General features: G+C 38.6%; 2 protein-coding genes across 5 annotated transcripts; one reads left to right on the top strand and one right to left on the bottom strand.

Moving 5' to 3' along the window:
- Window positions 1-1,344: 1,344 nt before the first annotated feature.
- LOC139127610 (uncharacterized) lies at window positions 1,345-23,688 on the bottom strand. 4 transcript variants are annotated; one of them, XM_070693525.1, is made up of 8 exons: window positions 23,522-23,688; window positions 12,411-12,556; window positions 7,106-7,311; window positions 5,675-5,928; window positions 3,926-4,223; window positions 3,118-3,272; window positions 1,981-2,433; window positions 1,345-1,597 (listed from the first exon to the last, which is right to left on the bottom strand). In XM_070693525.1, the coding sequence occupies exons 3-7, from the start codon at window positions 7,297-7,299 to the stop codon at window positions 2,345-2,347; spliced, it is 990 nt and encodes a 329-aa protein (XP_070549626.1). In that variant the 5' UTR covers window positions 7,300-7,311; window positions 12,411-12,556; window positions 23,522-23,688; the 3' UTR covers window positions 1,345-1,597; window positions 1,981-2,344. The 4 variants fall into 4 exon arrangements, with proteins under 4 accessions (XP_070549626.1, XP_070549625.1, XP_070549624.1 ...); XM_070693524.1 differs by lacking the exon at window positions 12,411-12,556 and having other exon boundaries at window positions 23,522-23,687; XM_070693523.1 differs by lacking the exons at window positions 12,411-12,556; window positions 23,522-23,688 and adding an exon at window positions 8,828-9,068.
- LOC139127611 (uncharacterized) lies at window positions 11,575-18,128 on the top strand. Its single transcript, XM_070693526.1, has 4 exons — window positions 11,575-11,608; window positions 12,520-12,805; window positions 16,464-16,670; window positions 17,953-18,128. The coding sequence occupies exons 2-3, from the start codon at window positions 12,536-12,538 to the stop codon at window positions 16,656-16,658; spliced, it is 465 nt and encodes a 154-aa protein (XP_070549627.1). The 5' UTR covers window positions 11,575-11,608; window positions 12,520-12,535; the 3' UTR covers window positions 16,659-16,670; window positions 17,953-18,128.
- Window positions 23,689-24,415: the final 727 nt, after the last annotated feature.

Genomic DNA, 24,415 nt, shown 5'->3' with positions numbered 1-24,415 from the left:
CTATATTTGCAATATAGCATTATAGCATTGTTGGAACATGCATGAGCTCTCATCTGGAGAAAAGTTCCTTTCTGAATGTTGCATGCCTGAGATTTCTACATACTGTTATGATATGAGGGCAAAAAATCACCTCAACAATGTTTATACCATAGAGTTTTGACCAAATCATGCCAGGCATGTGTTCACTTTCGTTTTACACATAATGTATTTGGTGAACTTGTCAAAATCTTGTGGCATACCCATCACTTATTGTTTAAATATACTTTTCTTTGTGAACCAATAAAACTGCCAGACAGTGCAGGATATATGCTAATTTCACATTCAAATTTGCCATTTGCCATTTAAAGCCACTCTATCATCTCAAATTTGCATACATCCATATATGGTAAAGGCACTCTGTCAGCTCCAATGTGCATACATCCATATATGGTAAAGAAGGGTTGCCAGCCATGTATACATATGGAAGGTCAGCAACTCTATGGCAGTGAACTTTTTTGTGTGTCGACATCCTGAGGAAAATCTGTCATTGGCTGCAATTGATATCGTCACAAGGACCTGATATCGTAGACTAAATTCTCGAAGTACGATATATTTTGTGTGATATACAGGTCAGTTTCCAGTTTTTAGATACTTGTAAGTGATGCAGTAGTATCTGTATTGTTGAAAAAGTTATAAAATGTTCGAATTTGCAATTTCAAATATTAAAAGCAAATGACACTAGAGATGGCCATACAGAATTCGGAAAGTCTGAAGAGCACAACAGCGGAAAAAAATTGTTATTCTCACATATATAAAATACAAAACACTCGCTTAACCTAAAATTGGATATGAGGTCTGCAAGTTCAACAGAATAATTTACAGTATTTACGCCTTTGGTTCATCAAATCGCCTCTCTGTCGATCTTTTACACTCAGTCATATTTTATTACATGCCTCGATGTGAGTGCAATCAGTGCATTGATTTGAATACGAACATCCGGGATGTTAGCGGGCCGGTGAACGATGTACTGACGGTTTTCCATGGTTACCCGGTCCAGTGAAGCCTTTCGACGTCAAAGTAGACGCTTAACGCTAGATGTAAAAATACCATGCGCGCACTGCTATTTTAACTTTCGTTAAAATCTGTTTGATGCTAGTCAATAATGGTAAAATTGTTTGAAAAACCCCTGTATGTAGCTAAATGTCATATAGCATTAACTGTGAAGAGGCATGTAACAAAAATATTATTGCCTGAATACATGGGTTTATGTGCCCTCGCAGCAGGAGACAATTTGCCCTCCTGACGTCGGGCAAATTGTCACCTGCTCTCGGCACATAAACCCATGTATTCAGGCAATAACATATAAGTAACCCCTTTATGATAGGGAAACCCTGTAATTCATCTTATACATTCCGCGAGATCCGCCATGGCGTAATCCGATGTTTCAAACAGATAATCCAACATGAAACAGAGACTATGTAATTGTCTGGGAAGTCAGACTGCAGGCTGATGATTCCTCCATTATCATTAAGTCCATTGTGGATCCAACGCAGTGCCTTTGGTACTTTCTCAACGTCTCGTATGGTGTGGTACTCCTTCCAGTTGAAATTGCTACTGGCTGCAATAAACATAAAAATGGGAATTTTTAGCATAAACTAAATGTCAAGATTTTATAATGATAAAAAAATCACTCGGGCAAACTGTGAGCAAATGCTTTAGAAATTTTAGTTTCGAGGCATGGCAGAAGTTCCAGAAATGTGGACTTCGTATTAGAGAAAATCTTCAATAAATTTGTTACCTTTCTCTTTCATAATAACAAACAGGGCTCGGGGAAGTCTTATTTTTTGACAAAGACTCGGATGTAATAATTATCATAGTTCGGAAATGAAATATTTTGGGATGTTCCAGAGGTCATTACTTTTTCTTATAATAAATTTCGGGAAAAACGACAAGATAAAAGACGATATGAAAGTGGATTATTTTGAAAATAAATCGGTGTACCTTTTGGCGGGAATGTCACTGTAGGTTGGATCAAACGTAGTGTCCGTTTCCACGCAAGTCTGGAAATCAGTCTGTTGACCGCTGGTGGCAGTACATAGTGCGCTTCTATTCCTATCTCGACCAATCTCCTTTCTGCACTGACCAAAGACATGCGCAGTGCTGTTTCGTATTGCAACTCCCAGTGTCCCTCGGGAAGAGGAGAGTCTGCCTGGATGCCGATGATGTACCGTTCACTCCACTCGCGGACCAAATCGGGAAATCTTCAACAAAGTCGCCGTAAACGAACAAAGCCAAAGGTACGTCTACAGGGTAGGCTTCTATCGTCTTGATTAGCTTTCGTGCCATCTTTGCGTTCATGCCGACTTCAATCACTATAGTTACCATGGACTTGTGACCCTGTCGTCTGCAACTTTTCAGAAGCTTGCCGACCGCTCCGGGGATATTGGCGGGAAACTGATTAAAAGACCAGACGAAAAGTTATTTCAGGTTAATAGTTTGCACCACTTTTTGTGAAAGCGGCTCAATAGCAGTCAGTCCACATATGGTCACCGTGAAATTTGCTTGCCAAACATAAATGTTTCCATTGATCTAGCCAACTGTTCTTCAAACGTGCCGACAATCTTTAGCACTCGGTAAAGTCTAGTCAAAAAGGTAATAATGTAGCGACCTTTTGCAAAAAGTCCCAATCTTTCCTATTTTTAGAACCCTGATGGTCTAAGTAAACTTTTCTGGTATTGAAGATAACAAACATTTTGATCAAATACTATTCCTTAGTTACGCCGTAGCTTCGATATTCTACAAAATATATGACTAGACAGCCAGACACACAGGGCAAAAAGCATTTTTTCACTAGCCCGCCCATACTGTTGTATGCAAAAGGGTGAGAGAGAGAGAGAGAGAGAGAGAGAGAGAGAGAGAGAGAGAGAGAGAGAGAGACTAAATGAATTTGATTGCGATAAGCAAAATTCACCGACCAACGTATCTAGGCAGTTTTTCGAAGCCTTTTTCACCTAAAAGAGCCATAACATAGGTTGATCAAAACTTGCCATAGAAAGATGTGGTTTCGAAACATTTGGCAAAGTGCTCACTTTACATATAAAAACCAATTGATTAAGTCCACAGTAGACTTTAACATACCTTGTTTGCATTGACGATGTAAAATCTGTGTAAGTTCTAGTCTCAGCCTGCATTCGATGACATCAAAGCCGGCTTTGGTCACTTCACGTCTGATGAAATATTTCTGTAGTTTACTGTCTCCAGTTGGTTCCCAGTCGTGATATTCTCCGTAGAATCTTTGACAATAAATCATGGAAAAACTTGGACTTTATCATAGTACCGTCATTCTTTAAACCTATCGTGTTTCGATGATACTTTATTGATATCACAATGAAAACCAAGTTTTTAACAGTTGGCGTAGCGCTGATCGACTGCCCTTGTTACAAAGAATAGCATCGCGCGAGATTATTAACTGCTTTCGACAGAAACTTGCACAAATTTGTCGTCTGCGCCTGTTTTAAGTCTGTGTCTTTCAGCCGGTGACATCGGAGGTAACGAGACAAAAGAATAAATTTCCATGAAACATATGCTATGCACTATTTTATTTTCGCTAATTAGTTACGAGACTGTGACCTCATTAGGAAAACATTGTTATACAACCATTCAGCAGAAAGATTCTCACAGCAGCGTGTCAATTTCTTTCGGGCTCAGATTTTGTAGCAGGCACCAATGCCTTCAAGTTCAAAGCTAATTCTTCAAATATACTTCGGCCACTCATGACAATTAGTGTCGCTCTTGATAATAACTTGAAAGCTCGCAATTCTTTTTCAACATGTTTTCACTAGTCCTGTTCGGATTCAGAATAAGACACCTGTTTGCAAATGAACATTTGAAATTCGATTGAGTGCAACAAAATAAATAAATTATAAAAAATATTACTTCATATTACTTATCAATCCAGTCGAATGTACCATCTTGCAACATCTTCCTCAGAACAGCGTACTCGGCGCCCTCTACGTCGAGTTTCAGTATGACGTAATCGTCTTTTCTTGTGTTATTCTGTATCCACATGGAGAGATCCACCGTCGGGATCGTTCTGCGATGCGATAGCCTCCGTCTGCCGCCTCCTTGGGTCGCCTGTTTCTCCTCGTCATCAACGAACAGCGCCCCTCCGCCCCACTGAACGTCCATTCCTAGGGTTTGTTTCCCAGGATACCACGCGGCTTCTGAATAAGCCGTTGCATTGTCTACAAATGAGACAAATACACGCGTTGAGTGATGAACTACACAACCACTTTTGGAGATGTCTCCTTCTGCAGAGTACATATGATCAAATGGTCATAATTGAAATTAACTATATCATATCGCCTACAGAAAGCGTCATACTGATCGTAGCGTTATTTATCAAAATTAGATCATTATCGTTGCCACTATCGTGTCTAATATTTACGGTAATTATTTTACGGCAGTTAAAATATACTATATGCTTTGCGATAAGGCAAAATGAGTAACACATATGTGTTCCCAGTAACCTGTCCGACTCTATTTAAAACCCTATACGATCCTAAACTTGTTTCCGCATTTTCAAAAATCACCCATGATTTTGCCAAATTTTGCTGTTCTGGTAGGTCACACCAAAATTTAAAAACATATAAAAAAGTACGAACAAACTCTATTTTCTGAGGAAGGGGAACACGCAGTTTTGTTTTCTTTGCCGAATTAGTTAATAATTGTTCAGCTATTCGGTGGAAATGTATCGTCAATCTGATATGACATGAGACTGCGATGTTGATAATATCGCTTACAGATAACACATAGACACATAGACACGTTCACTAACGAATGCATCGAAACTTCCAGGAAACACGGAAGACAAAATGAGGATAAAGTTAAATCGAAGCGAAACTCTCCGAAGACGACAAATTAAACTTTTCTGTGGTCTTCTTTTTCGAAATTTAAAATTTTACTGTTGCCAACACTTTGCCTTGGACTGTAAACTAATTCTACATACAATTACAGTGTAAACAGCAATGGTTTTTTAACCTTGCTTTGCGTAACTAACAATGCAATATCAGTATTAAAATATAAATTATACATAAAATCAAATACGTTATTTGGGTACCAGCATTAAGGTGGGAAATCGATCCCAGGGATCGAGTTTGTTCTAGTCTGTAAGAGGATTATGAAGGTGTCACAGCCTTTTGTTTTCCATTGACATTGTAATCTAGTAGCTAGACAATCTGACGCCTAGGCCTGAACCATGCCTTTAAGGTAGAACGCGCCTCGGGGACAGATATTCGGACTCTCAAACTTCTACATTTTTTTTTTTCTGATCTACCACATGTGGGGTCTCATTTTAAAACTCTTGGAGAAAGAAAAACTTTCACCGTCTTAGTTTTTCGAAAATCCAAAATTTTATTTTTTCCCATAGAGTTAACAAGGGATGGCGGCCATTTTGAATTTTAAAAATCGTTAAATCGTGGGTTTTTTGTTTCTCTAGTTCCACAATTTGCAAGGTGACCCCGATTTTTATTCTTGATTTTGAAAGAGAATGGTTGAAAACATTTTTGTAGGAAAGTTTGAGCAAAAGTTTAAGTCTTTCACTTTCGAGGCGCATGCTACCTTAAACAAATGGCCGGACATTTACTATAATACTATCGTCGTGCGCAGAGAGAGAGCGCAGGAAATTGAATCTCACCATTTTTGTCGGCCACTCCAACTGGACAGTGTAACACATGGTTCTTGCCAGCGTAGTATCCGAAAAACGGATTCAATCTCTCGTCAATGTCGAAGGAATGGATGATGTAATCTTTTCCATCCGGGTAAGTTTCTCTGAATAGGGTCACCGTGTTAGCCACGTTGGCTCCGGCGTCGATGAATATTTTTCTTGATTTGTTGGAGAATGTTCTCTCGGCTGTTGCTGGAGAAATTCTGTCATTCCGATGTATCTCCCTTAATCGAAAGAAATTAAGAGCACATTTAAAATGAATTCGAAGAATATTTGACTGGGCAAACTCGACTATGTGCCCGTCTCTGCCCGAGGGCAGGTGAGGTATACGTAGGCATTGGTCTCCTGCAGTGTTCCCTTTTAGGTTTCAAGAAGGTGCGCAATTGAGATACACCTGATTACCTCACAGTGGGTCCGTTCGTATGTATACTAATTGATTGAGGTACGTCACAACGTACAATGGACGTTGGTGGCAACTGCGCCGCCAACGGGCGCTAAACTCGAAACGCGGAAGTAAAATCTACGCTGAGATTGCACATTTCGCCCTGAGTTATCGTTTCCAAAACTAATACCGATTGAAATGACTGAGACTAAAGTTGCGCAAAACATGAAATTTCACTGCGAGAGCAGTCGGAGACACTGCGCAACTAGCGCGCAAATAAGCCTTAGCGGGAACACTGGTCTCCTGCCTCGAGGGTGTACAAAGTCTTTTTGGGGGCTCTTTTTATTACATGCTTCTCTTACATAACAAAAAACTCGCACAGGCGCAGTTCCGACGACTATTTCTCTTAAAATACTAGATTTTTATTATATCAGAGATAATCTTAATTGTTTAGTTCATTTGCAAATGACACTAATGTGCTTTATTGCCATGATAAAATCCCATTATAAAATCAATAAAGAAAAATAACGGTTTCCATCGTCGAACGGCATGCAACTTCCAAGTCTGGGACGTGATCATGAATAAATGTCACGAAACAAGGAGCAGATCATTTGGTAAGAGTTTGTGGAAAAACATGTGATGTCCCACCTGTTTTATTTTTCCTCTGTGGTGTTTTTCTGCGACTGTTTCAATCTGTAATGCTATATTTAAGGTAGCACGCGTCTCGAAAGTAAAAGACTTAAACTTTTGCTCAAAACTTTCCTTAATGAAAATAATTCGTACAATATTGAAAAAAAATTGAGAGTCCGAATATCTGTTCCGAAGTGCATTCTACCTTAAAGAAAGCTCCATGGGCACATTGAATTCAATTGCGTAATTTTCAAAGGGATGATGATAATGATGATGATGATGATGATGATGATGATGATGATGATGACGATGATGATAGTGATGATGATGATAACAGTTTTGGCAGTGATACAATTTTTGTGTGACGTAAAACTCCTCTTACAACTTACCTTCCATTCTGGTCACGTGCTTCCTTAGTCGATCTGTAAATATTTACAACGTATGGCATTTCGTCTCGGACGAACACGACGTTCTTTGGCGTCTCCAGGTACGCGTTCCTGTTGGCCAATTTGAAACCTATAAGGACACCCACAAGCGCCGCCACCGCCAGCGATATGAAACGATTCTTGACTGGTGAAGCCATTGTCTATGTCACCTAAAATGAATTAATAAATTGACAAACAAATAAAGAAATATTTCCTTGAAGCTGTGATGTCTCGGTTTCACGCATTTTACGCATAAATTGCTGCAATCTTTAGAATTCACTGGAGAAGTGATTTCGAGTTCGTCTCCCAGAATACAACTGTCACTTGGCAAAAGCACAGTCACCTGTGGTCGGTCTATTCCGCTCGGCGTCTATGCCACATAGACGTGTGTACACGCCTGGCATATGTGCACACGTCTATTGGGGCATAAACGCCGAGCGGAATAGACCGACCACAGGTGACTGTGGCAAAAGTGTCAACGTCACGGCTACAGTATTATGAAAGAAACGGTACGTTCATGTCATGATATTATCTTAGGAGCCTTGTCGTTAGCAAAGCGAAGTTATCGGCGCTGCATTCGGTCGTGGGATTTGTTGTCATTCGATGTTCAAGTCTCTTCCCATCTCAACGCTGCTTTCTCTTTTTCATCAAATATAAATGCATAATACTCGCGTTTGATAAAATTTCGTATTTCCCATATCGTGGGTCACCTTGGAAATATTTTGGAGCTACTGTCTCAAATTCCCCGGTATTAAAATTTAAAACGGTCGTTACTGCCAGCGTTTTACTCTTTTTGCCAGAAAAATCAGATTTTTCGCAAAATCAAGATGCCGCTGGCTTCTTCACAGGTTTCCTGTAAGTCAAATAAGTTGCAGACTTACGCTCCGCGGATGTTAAGATTTTGAGTGAGGATACATGAAAGGTATTTGCTTTGTGCTGTCATAATTATGATTTTATACCACTCACAGAGCGATAGCTGAACCATATTTCAGCCATAGCAACAGAGTCGCGTGACATGAAGATGGCTATAGTGAACTAACTATATGAGCGATCACTGAGTGTGTAAAATCCTGGTGTGGCTTGAAACCCATGACTACCATTAGCAATCTCAGTATCATATAGAGAACACGAAACAGATGTCCTGATGAAGTCTAAGATAAGCTTATCCTGGGAATTTCAAGGCACTAAAAAATTTATATTAATTCATTATGCGGCGGCGGGTATTTCCGGGCTGGCGTACAAAAGTCAAGGGCCTGTCCTTTGACAGAGGAAATACTGCATTTTTCACAGGCGCGGTTGGCAATTGGCTGCTCCCAAATTGGTGTAAATCACCGATCTGACTTTTTTGTTTTCATTAGATAGATATAGTTTGGCATAGGCCTATACTTGCTGAATGGTTTAGTTGCTTGGGAAATGGTTTAGGCCTAACGGTCGACCCTGTCGATTTGAACGGTAAAACTGTGTAGCTAAAGTTGATGTTATGGCGTTTAATACTACACTGTTCCGAGACATAAGCCATGACCTTCAAGTTGCTCGACTACCACTTTCTGAATTGTCGACACCTTAATCATTTTCCCTGACAAAGTCAAGTCGCCAATAAGGACGTAAAGACAATGGCGTCCATTAGACTTGCGCTGTAATTCCACATTCGAAACCGGCGACAATAAAAAAGCAACGCATGCGTACCTGTGTCACATATGCTCACCTGAATAAGCTTTCAACCATCGTTTGACAGACTGGAGTCTCTCACTTAAAGGCACAACACCATGATTGTAGAGTACGATACAAGAGATCGCTCGAAACGTACTGTTTTTCCCGCAGGCCTACCGTTGTTTACCTCAGGATGTGAGTGCGAACCTTGCGTCGAGGGTTAAAGGTCGTATTCTGGCTCACCTCGTATGCAGGAACTCCACTCTATGATCTGACGCTGGTGAAGTGAATCATTGTCTGTTTTGATTAAAGTTTAACTGATCAGTTTAATTGTGTTTGCTTAGAGACGGAACAAATATTGACCTAATTCCTCTTGCACTTTGTTCATCCAAGTCACATTTAGAGTCACCTGTATCATTTCTAAAACTCTGCTCTGCGTCTACGTACGCGCCCAATAGACATGTGCTTTCGAATTCTCAGGCATATGTACACACGTCTATGGGGCGCGTAGGCGCAGAGCGGAATTTTAGAAAACAGGCGACTGTGGTTAATTGTTTCTACGAGCACATAAATAGTCGAAACATTTTCGCGGGAGCTCCATCTAAAATAAAGACAGTTTGTGATTTTATACCAATGAATAACCTCTATTGGTAATGATTGATTATAGGAGTGGACCATTTGATATCGTGGGGGGTCGGGGTTCTGGAAGATATTCGAAAAAAATATTCTCAGCAAATGTCAATGAAAACAAAAGTCAGAGAAGGCTTGAGCAGGCTTGTAGCGGAAAAAATTGTGAAAATCGTAAATTAATTTTTTCTAGCGTCAGATTGTCTAATTCAGAATATTTAATTACGAAACTACGATTCAATGGAAAACGAAAGGCTTTGACAACTCCATATTCCTCGTATAAACAAGAGCAAACTCCGGGGATCAGGTCCCCTACCATTAAAACAGTGATGGCGGCCATTTTGAAATAAAGTGTCCTTACGTAACGGCTCATAAATTGTTTCTGTAATACTACATCTTGCGCATGCGCGGCGACCTCTGATTTTTATTCTGGATTCCAAAAGGCAATTAATTGTTTAAGGTTTACTTTCGGAAAGTTTGAGCAAAACTTAAAGTATGTCGTACTACCTTAATATACTTTATTTAGGAACTGAGCTACATACAATCGTTCGTTGGCAGGATAGTCTGCTTGATCGAATGATCGTCTGCTCGATTGATCGATCGCATACTCGTTGCCCTGCCTTCCACTGCAACTAAAATACATCAAGGTATGAAATAATTGACTAGAAAAAATCTCTTTATCTGTGATTAAGCAAACAATCTTCACACGACACGATTTTTAACTTGCCCAAATCTAACCAACTTCTCGAAAATCAAGCCTACGAACGGGGGGCACTCACATTGTGTATTTTGTTGAGGTGGAAGGTAGAGCAACGAGTACGGGATAAACAGATCGAGCAGACGATCGATCGATTAGGCAGACTACCCAGCCCATAAACGCCTGTGAACGGAGCATGAAATGTCCTCACACAGTGGTTAGGCTGCAGCTCAAAACCAAATGATAAGACCAAAGACTATAATTTACAGAATGATAGACGTTCTGATGTAGGTCAATCTATAACACCGATGCGCTATTTGCATGATATACTTCTTGTTCTAATGACCCCTCATGCAACTCTGTACCTCTTTTAACATGTTAAGCTTCATCTGTCGGTGTTTATCTTTTTTTCTTGCTGTTATCTCTCTGCATAATCGCAGGGTCTATCTTCAAACACAGTGCATGACAAATTTGAAACAAATTTTTCCACAGCCTACGTTGAAATATTCAGATTGGTATAAAGTTCGGACTTTGTCCTCACGCACGTGACCTCGCCTGATGCAAGTCAGTTGATAACTCATCGTTTGATTGCACGACAGCCGTTATCGTTTGTAACTATAGCAGCAGTCAAACATCTTATTTTTAGAATATACAGCCAGAGGCGAGTTTTATTACATGCAATATTCAATCTTCTAAGCATAGTTTGAGCGAAGTCAAGAAAGCAAAGGAAATCTAAGAAAAGTGAAAGCTGAAACGTTTCTGTTGCTATGATATATGAACATTTTCCCTCGTGCTCATCACTTTTCCTGACAGGAAACCTGTCTGCTTTCTCTCTTCATACTAAACAACTCTAAGGGATGGGCCATAAAATCTTGAGAGGAGGGGTTGTCACAATCAAATCGTGAATATTTTTTTACAATTGCAATTTCTTGATTTTTTTCCCCAGGTCAGTCATGATATGCTATTTTTTTTTCTTAGTAAAGTGACAGATTTACAAATTTTTCCGTTCTGATTGTTTTCATTTTGCTCACTGTTTGCTTTGAATTTCTTTTTCTGTTTTTGACCACCCCCCTCCGAAGAGCTAATGGTCCATCCCTAATAAACTGCCCTCTCTCAACAGAAAGAGCCAATGGTTGCCCTCTTTTTATCACTAGCCCCGCCTGCTTTGAAAGCAGCCCCGATATAAACGTGTTCACCTAATTCATTCACAACAGGGGTGTGTTATCTGAGAGATTGGCCAAATGAAAATCTGATTCGGTCAAAAAGCAGTGTATCGGATGAAATAGGAGTGAATTTTTCTCACTAATAGCCAATTAAGTTTATTACGATCGAAACAAAAGGCAAGCTTTTAAATTTTAACATTATTTTTCTTAAAGCCGAACCCTACTTCATGGAGCGGGTAGAATGTCCCGTGGCGTACGTGTTTCACTAACTTATAGGCTGTACCGACCAGCAACACCGAAGCCCTCGCCATCAGACAGGATTCAGTCTTGGTAAGTCGAACTCACATCTCCTTTATTGTCAGTTATTGAAAACGCAGAGGATAATTACAGCTTTTTTTCACACAGTGGGCTTCACTTCGGTGCCGCAACTCAATGTATGAGACGGGCTCATTGCATGTACAAAACAAACGACCAGCTTGGGTATCACGACACGTTTCAGAGCCACCGACACGTTAATTAATGACACTAAACTAGCATGGGCAACTCTGCTAGACCGATAGTTGATCAGTTGATTGATCAGTTGAGTGCTCATTATCAAAATTGGGATTTTTACAGCTTCTGTTGAAAGCTAAAACAAGAAAATGTTGTTTTTTTCATATAGTTTCATCTAAGAAAATGTTTCAGCTCTTCAACTCACAGCTTAAATTGTAAAAACAATACATAGTAGATCAAGTGTTATCAACTGTTGAGACAGAATGGCACCCCATGAACCCGTCGTCTGAGGGCGCTCTCAAAAGGGGGGGGCATAAAGCGCGCCCTCGAACGACGGATTTTTCAGTCAAGTCAGTGCACACATCCGAGTTAGGAAACAATGTTCGGTAATATATTAATACCAATAACAACAGTTTTCTCGAAAATAAAACTGCAGTGTATTGAAGTTGTCAAAAATCAAACAGCTCACTTTAATGCAACTTCCTTACGGTTGGTATTTCGTGTTGGCAAAAGTCACTAATTGTAAGCTAAGGCAATAAACAAATTATTTCTGGGAGTTACTGATTTTTTAAAATCCGGCTAAAATAGACATGAATATTTCCTATTTTTTCAAAGATTGATATTATTATATTCAACTCACATCCTTGGTTTACATCACTTTCAAAAAGAAGCTTCAGTCTTCGACGAACTCAAGTTGTCGAGTTGTCAATGTCGATACGTTATTTCAATTGTGCTTCTTCATTCGACAGTTCGTCTTGTGTCAATATGGCCGCTGCTATTGATAAACTGAAAGATAAGCAGTTAATGATAGAGGCTTTCGAAAAATACAAATCGCTATTGCACTCAGATGCCTATCAACAACTCTCGGACGAAATGCTGGACCCGAAGAATCCCAACGTTATAGCTAACATGGCGGAAATTCAGCGCCGAGCCACGACAGAAGTACTCCAGATGTATGGCATAGACCAGACCGATATTCCGACAAAATTACCACTGGATGAACTTGTGCTCGAGTACTTTCCAGATGATCTAGAAGTAAGTGTTGTACTGTTTCAGTGACAATGGGTGTCGGGAACAGATATTCAGCTCTCAAACTTTCATAAAATTCTTTTCGTCTGCCACTTGTACGTGGCGCTTATTTTATGAAAGCTTATGGAATGATAAAGGCTGTCGTCCGCATATTATTGAGAAAATCGACAATATTATTTGCCTCAGAGTGATTACACAGGGACGGCGGCCATTTTTACTATAAATGTCGGTAAATGTTTGGTAATTTGTTTTTACTATCCAATTTTGCACGGTGATCCCTATTTTTTTTCTCCAGAAGAGATTGATTTAAAGTTTCCTCGCCGAAAGTTTAAGGACAAGTTTTTTCTTTCAATTTAGAGGCGCGTATTACCATAAGGCCAAAGTAATTAAATTCTTGTTTTGCGTCCACGCAAAATTGGAAAAGGTACGCGTCTAAGCGGCTGAAAAACACACAGAAGAAAATTAACACAATGTAATTTGATTGCAGCAAAAAAATTGTAACAAAATTTTTAGTTCAGAAAAGCTAAGCGGGTATGTCCTAAAATTTCCTATTCAAATACACTGTGTGTGTTAAGTTTTTCATGAAAACCTTAAAAACCTAAGCGGGTGGGGACGCAAAACAAAGAATGTAATTACTTTGGCCAAATTGTATACCGTGAGTAGTCACCGCTATTTCTAAGAACAGAATCATTAATTTCTATCGATTTATCAACATTTCCATTCACAGTGAAATAACTTTATTTTCTCACCCACGTTTAAACTTGTGTATCAACTTAAAGGGTCAGTAATGCTAACTTTTCATCATTTGTTTTCACTTTATCTGTTTTAAATGTCAACTGTCAACTTTTCAACTCTCTTGTTCTACTCCAAAAGGCATGTTGATATACACAGTGTCTTTTCAACTCAGCGTGTACCATTGTGTCAACTGCGTTGTTATTGTCGACAAATGAATTCTGGTCCGGACTAGAATTCAAATGTAACAATAACAGTGCATTTTTAACAATAGACACTATGTTGACAACCTAAATAATGTGTAGAGCAACATGTTTTGGGAGTAGAATAAGAACTTGTAATATTAGGCCAAAAAAAAATTGTGTTTTCTGTAACACGCTCTTCAGAAATAGGGTAGGTAGGTAGGAAAAAAAAATTTTTTGGTAATTTTTTTTTCTCTGCAAAAAAGAAAATGGGAAAATTTTAATACCCTTCGACAAGGGTCGAGGCATCGTCATTGTCAACACAAAAGATTACATACACGAATGCGAAAGACAATTACGCAACACTCAGTATTATACACAACTAGACAGTGACGACACAGAACAAACAGTAAACAAAGTACACGAACTATTAAACAAAATGTACGAGAACAAACACATCGACCATGATACTTATAAGTATCTCGATCCAAAAAACATAAAAATCCGTACCCCGCATTGGTACTTATTGCCTAAAATTCACAAACCGCCGCCTGAAAACTCAACGTTTGCAGGGAGACCAATAATTAGTGGCTGCTCCAGTCCCACTAACAGAATTTCAGAATTCCTGGATTACTTCATAAAACCACTGGTCCAGCAACAACCGTCATATATAAAAGACACAACAAACTTCATACAAGAAATAGAAAAAACAAATGTCCCCCAACATGCATTTCTTGTAACACTCGACGTGGTGTCGATGTACACAAACACAATTCACGACGAAGCGATTCGGCTAGTCAGTGAAACATTAAACTCACAAACCTCGCTCCAAACAAATTACAGCATCAAAAACCACCCACGGAAGACTTAATAGAAATGCGCTCACTAATTCTAAAACACAACAGTTTTGAATTTAACAAGCAATATTTCCCCAAACCCGCGGCTGCAGCATGGGATCGAATGCCTAGCAGACATTGCTTTTCATGAACTTGAAAAGAAAATAATCGTAAACAACCACAACAACATTCACTTCTGAAAAGATTCAGAGATGATGTCTTTGCAATCCTTCTGGGAACACAAACCGAACTAACTAACTTCATTCAAAAATCAACACAATGCACCCAACGTTTAAGTTTTCATACGAAACTCACACAAGAAATTACATTCCTAGATGTAGTAGTTTTCAAAGGTGCAAGATACCACAAAGAAAATATCCTCGACATCAAAACACATACTGAACCAACAGACACATTCCAATTTCTACATAGAGAATCGTGTCACCCGACAGCAACATTTAATGGCTTTATCAAAGGTGAAATCGTTAGATACGCTCGCACTTGTAACAACAATGACGACTTTACTAAAAAAGTCGCTTTCTTTAGAAACAAACTACTCGACAGAGAATACAAAAAACAATGAAATCACGAATATAACAGAAAAAATAAACCACAGTATTCGTAATACACTAACAAACTGTACAAGTACACGTAAAGAAGCAACAAACAAACTCATCTTCAGTACAACATACAGCCTTACATAAAAACAAAAGATCTTAAGGGAAGTCTTTTGAAACATTGGGCTGAATGGAGAAGGACTCAACACTAAGGAATCTATTCCAGAATCACCAATCATTGCTTACAAGAGAAACAAAAAACTAAAAGACACACTAGTCAAAACAAAATTTTTCAGAAGTAAAGAAACAAAAACCAAACAAACCAGACCATTAAACGGACTCACAAAGAGACCCAAACACTGATATTCTTGCCTCGCTATTCGAAGAGCAAGACCACTAAAATGCATTAAAATAAATTTTCACAAACACAAACTAAGGAAAGAATCTACATTGCGACTGATGAGAAACCACACTCGGGTTTCGAAACGCAAGCGTCAAAGGGCCACTCTATCAACTTTGTAACACCATAGGTCCGGCTGCGTCTCGCCATAAGCTTTCCCCACACAAACAAAACAATACCGTACACACTAATCCAAACTTCCCTACAAATATCCGAGGCGAAACAAACATTTTTATTAACATAAACAATTAGATAAGAATGTAGGAACACATTTTTGAAACGAATCAAACACAAACTCGACACAAAAACATTTTGGATAGTTAGGTGGGGATCCTCTTTTACACTTTTTACTTTTTTTCTTGAACGTAATCGCATTTCTCACATGTTAGGGAAAACACGCTTGCACAAGCAGTCGCCATTGTTGTTTAATGACGTCATGAAATCACGCGTGATTTAAAACTTTTCCCAGCCAATCTCGCGGGATTTGTTTTCAAGGTCCAAAAAAGTTTAGGGTCGGCGGGGGGGTTTGAACTAGGGTAGGTCGGGTTACCGGAAACACACAATTTTTTTGGCCTTAATATACGAAATTAAAAATATAAGAAAATCATCAAAACGTCGGCATTACTCGCACTTTCTCATTAAGTTATTTCTTGAATTGCGCATCATTGTTGTTTCCGTTTGACATTTATGTTATTCAAGAAATGCACACACGACTTAATGCTGAGTTACGTTACATTTTTCAATAAAATGCCAACCATTAAAAGGAACGACACTTGCTTTGTTGTTTAATTTTCCCCTCATTGATGTCAAAAATTGAAAGTTGATACGCTGCAGTTGATGGATCTCTTGATTCGTAAGTTTGGTATTTTATGAAGCTAGACAGAAAATATTTAACCTGTGTCTATTTTTATTTGCCCATGCACTTTATCATAACTACTTTCTAACAATTAATTACAGGTTGTCGACTGCTACAAGAATTTCTACCAAAAACCTATGAGAGGTCTTGACAAGAATGGACCACCAGTTAAGAGCGGTGACATCATGCCCGATGTCAAGCTAGTCTCCATGGAAACCAGAGAAATGGTGTCTCTTCAGGATTTACATATCCACAAAGATAGACCATTGTGTATCATAGCGTCATCAATAAGCTGACCAGGGATGCCGGTAAGTCTCAATTTGAGCTGTGGTGGCGCTCTTCAAAACTGCAGCATCGACTCTACCCAGACATGACAATGGTAGGCTTAGAAAATGATAACCCACCCAGAAATTTTCGGCAGCTCTCGGCCATGGTTACATTCTGATATTTTCCCCTTTTCCCTTGGGACACAGCAGCCGAGGGGTGCCATTCGAGTGCTTGTTACTCCGAGTGAACCGAAAGCACGCAGGTATACTGTGACAGTTGTCGGCCAACGCCAAATTTGTGATTTTTTCTTTCCAAAATTTTTCGTCTGTCATGATGGCCGAGGGCTGTTATGCGAGTGCGTGTAGTTCTATGGGAACTGAAAAGGATGCTGGTCTACTGTGACAGTTGTCGGCCATAGCTGAAATGCATTTCATTTCGTTTTCATTTTACTTTTAATTGACTTTATTCATTTTACTTTGAATTTTTTTATTGTACTTTGATTTTTAGTTCCCTTTTCCATTTAACTTTGATTTCTTTCTTTTTAAATTTTAGGCTAACTTGATGAGCATTTAAATTTTGATTTTTGTTTATTGTTTCTTATATCGAGAAAAATTATTTCAAATGAAATTATTCTGCTATTTTATCAAATAAAAACATAAAAAAATTTCAAATCACTATAGTTTTTTTTTTCCTTTTCAAAAAACAAAAAACAAAAAAATGATATTTTTGCATTTTGTTCGATAATACTTTATTTAACGTGAATTAGTTGTTAAAAAATATCACTTTGGAAAATAATATTTAACACAAAGGTAACACACTAATCTAATAATTTTGATGTATTTTTTATCGGCGACAGCTCCATGCCCCCTATTACCGAGTGTCATCAATCTATCAATGATCTGAAACTCCCTCACTAATGGCAACAGTATAGCCTCACGGCTGATGATAATTTTGGTATTGGAATTTTTACAAATTAAATTTGATGATAATATGCATAAATCCAGTTTACTGAAAATGATGACGTATAATTGGTATTTTTTCTGCAGAAAAATATACCAGAAAATATTTTCATAATATAAAGCTGTTTACCGTACGCATCAGATTATTAGATATATTGTCCGTGCGTCTGTCTGACTGTCAAATTCTCTCTCTCTCTCTCTCTCTCTCTCTCTCTCTCTCTCTCTCTCTCTCTCTCTCTCTCTCTCTCTCTCTCTCTCTCTCTCTCTCTCTCTCTCTCTCTCTCATACACACACAACATTATGTTTTGCTGTTTTCTCCTCTTCCCCATTTCTCCTCCCCCTTTCTATATTTATATTGTTCCAGTGTATTCTCGAGGGCGGAACTCTAAAATCTGTCCATGATGAATACAAGCAGAAGGCAGATTTTTTGATAATATATATTTGGGAAGCACACCCCATCGACGGCTGGAGCATGGGACCCTAGATACAGCAACGTAACCCAGCCAAAGACCATCGTGGAAAGACTGCAAACATGCATCAGTAGTGAAACCTCCATAAATGTAATAGTCTCCACAAATGTAATATCAACCACAATTGTAATAGAACCAACCACAGATGTAATAAAACAGTCAGCCATTAATGTAACAACCCGCAACCACAAATGTAATAAACAATTCACCATAAATGTAATACAACTCAACCATAAATGCAATAAACTTGAACTTGCATATGTGATAATTTATTTATCAATGCCCTGAGTAAATAATAACTTAAATAAGACTAGTGTAATGTTATTGCATACTTTCCTGAAACTAGGTTTCCTTTCCGAAACACAGAATAGAATACTTTGAGAACACTATCAGAAGACGGCGAGGTACCGATCAAAGTGTTAGATAATGGAAGTTAAACGCATTAAGACACTGATAATTACATAATAAGGAAGCGTCAAAATAACTCGTCAACCAGTGATACCTCACAAAGTTTATGACAGATGACTTAGAACAAATAACAGAGAAATATGAACCTCATAACATGTATAACAAAACTTAAGACACAAAACATGTCGACGAGAACATGTATCTCCATATAGTAAAACAATACGAGCACTACCCTGAACACAGAAGAACAAAATTACACATCCTAACATCCCCAGTGAAGCAACAAACTTCAAGTGATACAACATAGAAATACAGACAATCTATCGATTATTCCACACAATTTATCCACTGGAGATGAATTTGAGGCGACTGATTAAGTAACCTACGGCAAATGTCGAGAAAACTGCGTTAAATGATCGTAGCGTTATACAGTCTCCTCCATTCTGGAGTAGAGACTGCACTGACACTCAGATTATAGCTGTGTCTCGCCATGGCCAATCAAAATAGGGAAACGTAAAATACACTTTCAAATATACAAAACACACTAAACGCAAACAATTAAGATGTAAATAATGTTTGGAGTTGCTTTCCTTATTACATAGATAAATATTGAAGGGCTAATTCCTCAATTGCAAAGACAAAATAGATTTATTACATTTATGGTTGACAAGTATGACATTTATGTGTGATTTGTTTATTACATTTATGGTTACCGTTTATTACAATTATGCTTGGTGTTTTTTTTACATTTATGGTTGTTTTTGTTACATTTATGGGTGACATTACATTTATGGGTATACTTTATTACAATTATGGTTGATGCTACATTTATAGAGATTATTACATTTATGGAGGTTACAAAAATAAGATGGTTTCAATCGGGCTCGAACTCACAACGCACAGCACCCAATCACCTAGCGGAGAATGCAACAGACAAAAAGCGCTCGGCCAAATCCCCAATCTCAAAAAGATTGGTTCAATAATCGAGCAAAAGTTGTCACAATTCAGACTGCGCCCTATCTACTCGCTGTAGAATTGGTATTGGCTACCGATCCATTATGGATATTCCCTAATAACAGAACACGCAAACCATCTGATACCTGAAATTTATGGTGGTCAATCGTTATACTTCATGTGTCATTCCGTTAGCTGTGGTCATGCATGTATCTAGACTAAAAGGTTCATCTCTCAAGAGCGCCGGGGTGGGGGTGTGATGTTATAGAGTGCGCCCTCGAGCGATGACTCTTTTAGTCTAATAGGAATCTTGCCGCCACTTATTCAAGTTATGTTTATTTAATGACAAGAACGTACGACAATCATAAGAGAGAGGGCTAGACTATTTGGAATATGCCTCATGAACTTAAACTGAAATGCAAACATGATTAACAGTTCCCTACATGTAAAGTAACCATTCTGAGACATCCTGAACAAATTTACAATTAAGAGCGGGAAGTGAGGTGCTCGTTATACGATTTGAAAATAATGCCAAAACCTGTAATGCCCATTATATAAACTTCACTCCCATCAAAGCAACTGTCAGTTTGCCCGGCGTTTCTCTGTAGCAGAAGCTCACGCATGCGACCTCCCCGCTAGAAACGCCTCGGGCTGATCTTTTCCTACCAGATATGTGATACAGCTCTTTTATGCAAACTCTTGCACCTATAATGTTGGATTATGTTTGCCAAGTACGCAAAATATCACAATTTTCCCACACTTTTATCTGGTTATGCAAAGTTCGTCGCCTGCGTTTTTCTGCTCTCAGAAACGAGAAAAAACACACGACTGTCGGCAAATTGCATTGCTCTTAAACACTTTTTTTAAAAAACATCTGTGACGGCTGCATTCGTTTCAACCAATCATATTTTAACATTTTCAGACGTCTTGTTGACCTGGCACCAGATTTGCTAACAGTCAACACCAAAGATGGCGCCAGAATTCCTGTTGTAGTGGACGATATGCAGAATACATTCGACAATCTAGTATGGTCATTTCCCGACAAAGTGTTCTTCGTTGAAGGCGGTAAATTGGTGTACGTTGGAAAAGATATCAGCGAGCAACTGAAAACCCCTGAAAAACTAATGAGCCATGAAGCAGGAGATTGGTTGGAAAAGAGATTTAAATAGTTTTTGTGTGTAATTTTATAATGCAATAAATGAAACGAGAATTGCTATTGGAGAATTCAGGGATCATTTCGAATATAGGCAATAGATTTATGTCTGCAGTTTTGAGTAAAAAGGATTGTCATAATACGAATCAGTTAATCTGGCATAAATTTTCGAAAGAAGCAGGGGGGGGGGCTAGGATTTATTTCAAATACTAGTAAAACTCATAGTATTTTCAAAGAATTAGTTTTTAAATAAAGGTGCTCAGGCTGTAGACTGGAAGATCTGTCGCTCGAGGGCGCTATCGGAGGGCAGCGTACAAGGGAGTGTCCTCGACCGACGGGAAATGTTGAAATGCCATTCTCTCAACGAGCGCATCAAGGGATTTGCCAGATTTATGAAGGTTGGCGGGAAAATACTCAGAAAATCTCTACAACTGGATGAGAGCTTCTGGTCAAATTCAAATTGATGTGCTCATTGTCTGTATGTTGCTACCTTACCATGATAATAAAGGCCATTCAAGGAACAAGGTAGTTCAAGCGGCCATCTCGCTCGGCGGGAAAACTCAGTAACTCTGTTTATTTGTGTTTTTGTTTATTTTGATCCCATTGTTCAACATGATTCTTGGCTTGTAGATTTCAATGGTTCTCCGCATAGCATTAGAAGAATGGGATTATCGAACTTACTTCGTAGCTCGTTTAACTCTCTTCAGAATTACACATTTACAAACTCCGTTATATTAACTGACAGATGTGAGTATACCTCACCACAAAGTAAGCGGTATATCGCTAGGTAAAGTTTACAGGGCACCGTAGCACTAACCTTACGTCATCTAAAATTCACCGCTATTGTTTGCATTTGAATTCAAGTCGGAACCAGAACTCGCTTGTCAACAATAACAATGCAGTCTATCATTGAGTCTGATCACAGCTACAGTAATGAAGGAAAGTTCGTGTAACACTATTATCTTAGGAGCCTTGTCGTTAGCAAATCGAAGTTACAGGCACTGCACTCGTTCGTGGGATTTGTTGTCATTCAATATTCCAGTCCCTTCCAATCTCAATGTTGGTTTCCCTCTTTAATCGAATGTATAATGCATACGTTTGATAAAATTTCGTAATTCCCATATCGTTGGTCACCTTGAAAATATGGCTCAGAGAAGCATATTGTTTTCAAATTTACTGGTATTTCAATTCAAATTTAAAATGGCCGTTATTGCCACTGTTTACTCTTTGCAACAATCGGATTTTCACCAAATAACACGATTGGAACTAATTTGGGATAATTGGATGGTGAAGTAATGTCGATTTAATCTACAAATGTTATCTCATCTGCTTTTCTTTTTATATTACACACTTGTTTTTATGAGTAATTTGCGATATTGCAACATTCAGCTATATGGCACCTAACACTTTTAAGAAATTTGCAAAATATGAAAATCCAATTATCCCAAATTAGTTCCAATCGTGTTAAATGAAGATGCTGGTGGATTTCAAATAAGCTAAAATAGTCTGCAGACTTGCGGACAACGGCAAACGATTTTGAGTCCGAAGACCATACTTTGAAAGGCATCTGCTCTGAGATAGGATGCGCCTCGAGGACAGATATTCGGACTCTCAAACTTTGTCAATTCTTTTCTTATCTACCACTTGAGGGGGTTCATATTAAAGCTCTTGATTTAAGAAAACTTTTCACCGACTTTTTCGAAAATCGAAAATTGCATTTTGTTTTACATAGAGTTAACAAAGGGATGGTGGCCGCTTTGAATTTCAAATATTGGTACAATAATTTATGTGTAATTTGTTTCTCTTGTACCAAAATTTGCATGGTGACCCCTTATTTTTTTATTCTTGATTATGACAGAGAATGGTTGAAATATTCCGTTAGGAAAGTTTCGGCAAAATTTGAAGTTTTTCACTTTCGAGGCGCTTACTAATTATTCTTAATTATATCCTAATTATGATTTTATACCATGTACCGAACTATAGCATGAACCAATTTGAGCAATATCACCAGGGTTGGGTAACATTATATTTATTACATGCCTCGTATATCGAACGTCGCGCGCTCCATAGGATTCAATGGTAACTCGTTGATGACGTCGCGGGCCGCATAGTCATCACTGGACTGAAAGTGAACCGGAACTATTTTCAACTTGAAAACTTTTTGATGTAAAAATGTTGAAATTTCATGTTTTGCATAGGAAATCCGGTTTTTGGAAAATTTTGCAGAAAAAATTGATAAACCGCATAACAGTAGTTTAAATATATCAATGCGCCATTCCATGGTAAAAATCGTTCCATTTTTAACGGTTTTTCGTCTAAGATGGAAATAAAAGCATTTGATTATCATTTACCAATAAACCTAAATATTTTGAGAGAAAAATGTGTGTAAGAGAGGCATGTAATAAAAACATTATAGCCCAAACAAGGGACTATGTACCCTCGGGGCAGGAGACCATTTGCCCTCCTTACGTCGGGCAAATGGTCACCTACCCTCGGGCACATAGTCCCATGTTTGGGCTATAATATATATGGCTCATGCTCATAATAAATCACCGATCTGACTTCTCTATTTTAATCAGATACCGATATGCTATATTTGCTGAATGGTTTAGTTGAGTGGGAATGGCCTGAGGGTCGACCCTGCCGATTTGAATGGTAAAACGAAAAGACCTTAAAAAATCTAAACATGTGCTACAGTTGATTTTATGGCGTTTAATACTACACTGTTCCGAACATAAGCCATGACATTCAAGTTGCTCGTCTACCACTTTCTGAATTGTCGACACCTTATAATTTCCCCTGACCATGCCCTGACAAAGTCAAGTGGCCAATAAGGACGTAAACACAATAATGTTCCATTAGTCCGTCCATTAGACTTGCGTGCAATTCCACATTGGAAACAGACAATTAAAAAGCAGAGCATGCGTACCTGTGTTACCTGTGCTCACCTGAATAAGCTTTCAACACTTGTGGAGTAACCGTGTTTCAACCATCGTTTGACACAGTAGAGTCTCTCACTGGTTCAACACCGGGATTGCGAAGTACAATTCTTGGAAGAGCTCGCTCTGAACGGTTCAGCCACATGGCGTTTGTTTACCCACGGTCCCACCGCATACCGTGAACCCGTCAGGATAATGCTGACCCTGCTTAGTACTCGGACTCACTTCGTATACAAGAAGTTCGTTCACTCGTCTGACGCCCCTGAAGTGAACTATTATTGTATGGATTGTTTAGCTTGATTAAAATTTAACCTTGTGTCATCAGTTTAATTTGTTTACTTAGGCCATGGAGGTAAAAAGAAGACTTGCATACTGAGACGAAGGAAAGATGACGTCATTCATGTTTTGAATTTGTTAATTGTTGCCAGGAGCACGTACATTGTAGAAACATTTCCGCGGAATTTCCATTTTAAATAAAGACAGTTCGGGATTTTATACCAATGAATAATGACCTCTGTTGCTGATGACTGATTATAAGTTGATCTGGCATACTCAGGCCATGCTCATTAAGGTAGAACGCGCCTCGGGGACAGATATTCGGGCTTTCAAAGTTTGTCAATTCTCTTCTGATCTACTAATTGTGGGGGCTCATTTTAAAGCTCTTAACGAAAGAAAAAATTCCACAGTCTTAGTTTAATATCGAAAATTTCATTTTCCCATAAAGGTAACACAGGTATGACGGCCATTTTGAATGTCAATCTATTTGTCTCTCTATAGTATCAAAGTTTTGCATGGTGACCCCAGATTTTTATGGTTGCTTCGGTAAGAGTATAGTCTTAAGTTTCATTGAGGAAAGTTTGAGCAAAAGTTTAGGTCTCTCACTCTAGAGGTGCACACTGTATA

Source organism: Ptychodera flava, unplaced genomic scaffold (assembly GCF_041260155.1).
Source record: "Ptychodera flava strain L36383 unplaced genomic scaffold, AS_Pfla_20210202 Scaffold_33__1_contigs__length_2856901_pilon, whole genome shotgun sequence".
Classification (NCBI taxonomy): Eukaryota; Metazoa; Hemichordata; class Enteropneusta; family Ptychoderidae; genus Ptychodera; species Ptychodera flava.
Note: the sequence above shows the minus strand (reverse complement) of the source record. Positions and strands in the feature narration are given on the sequence as shown.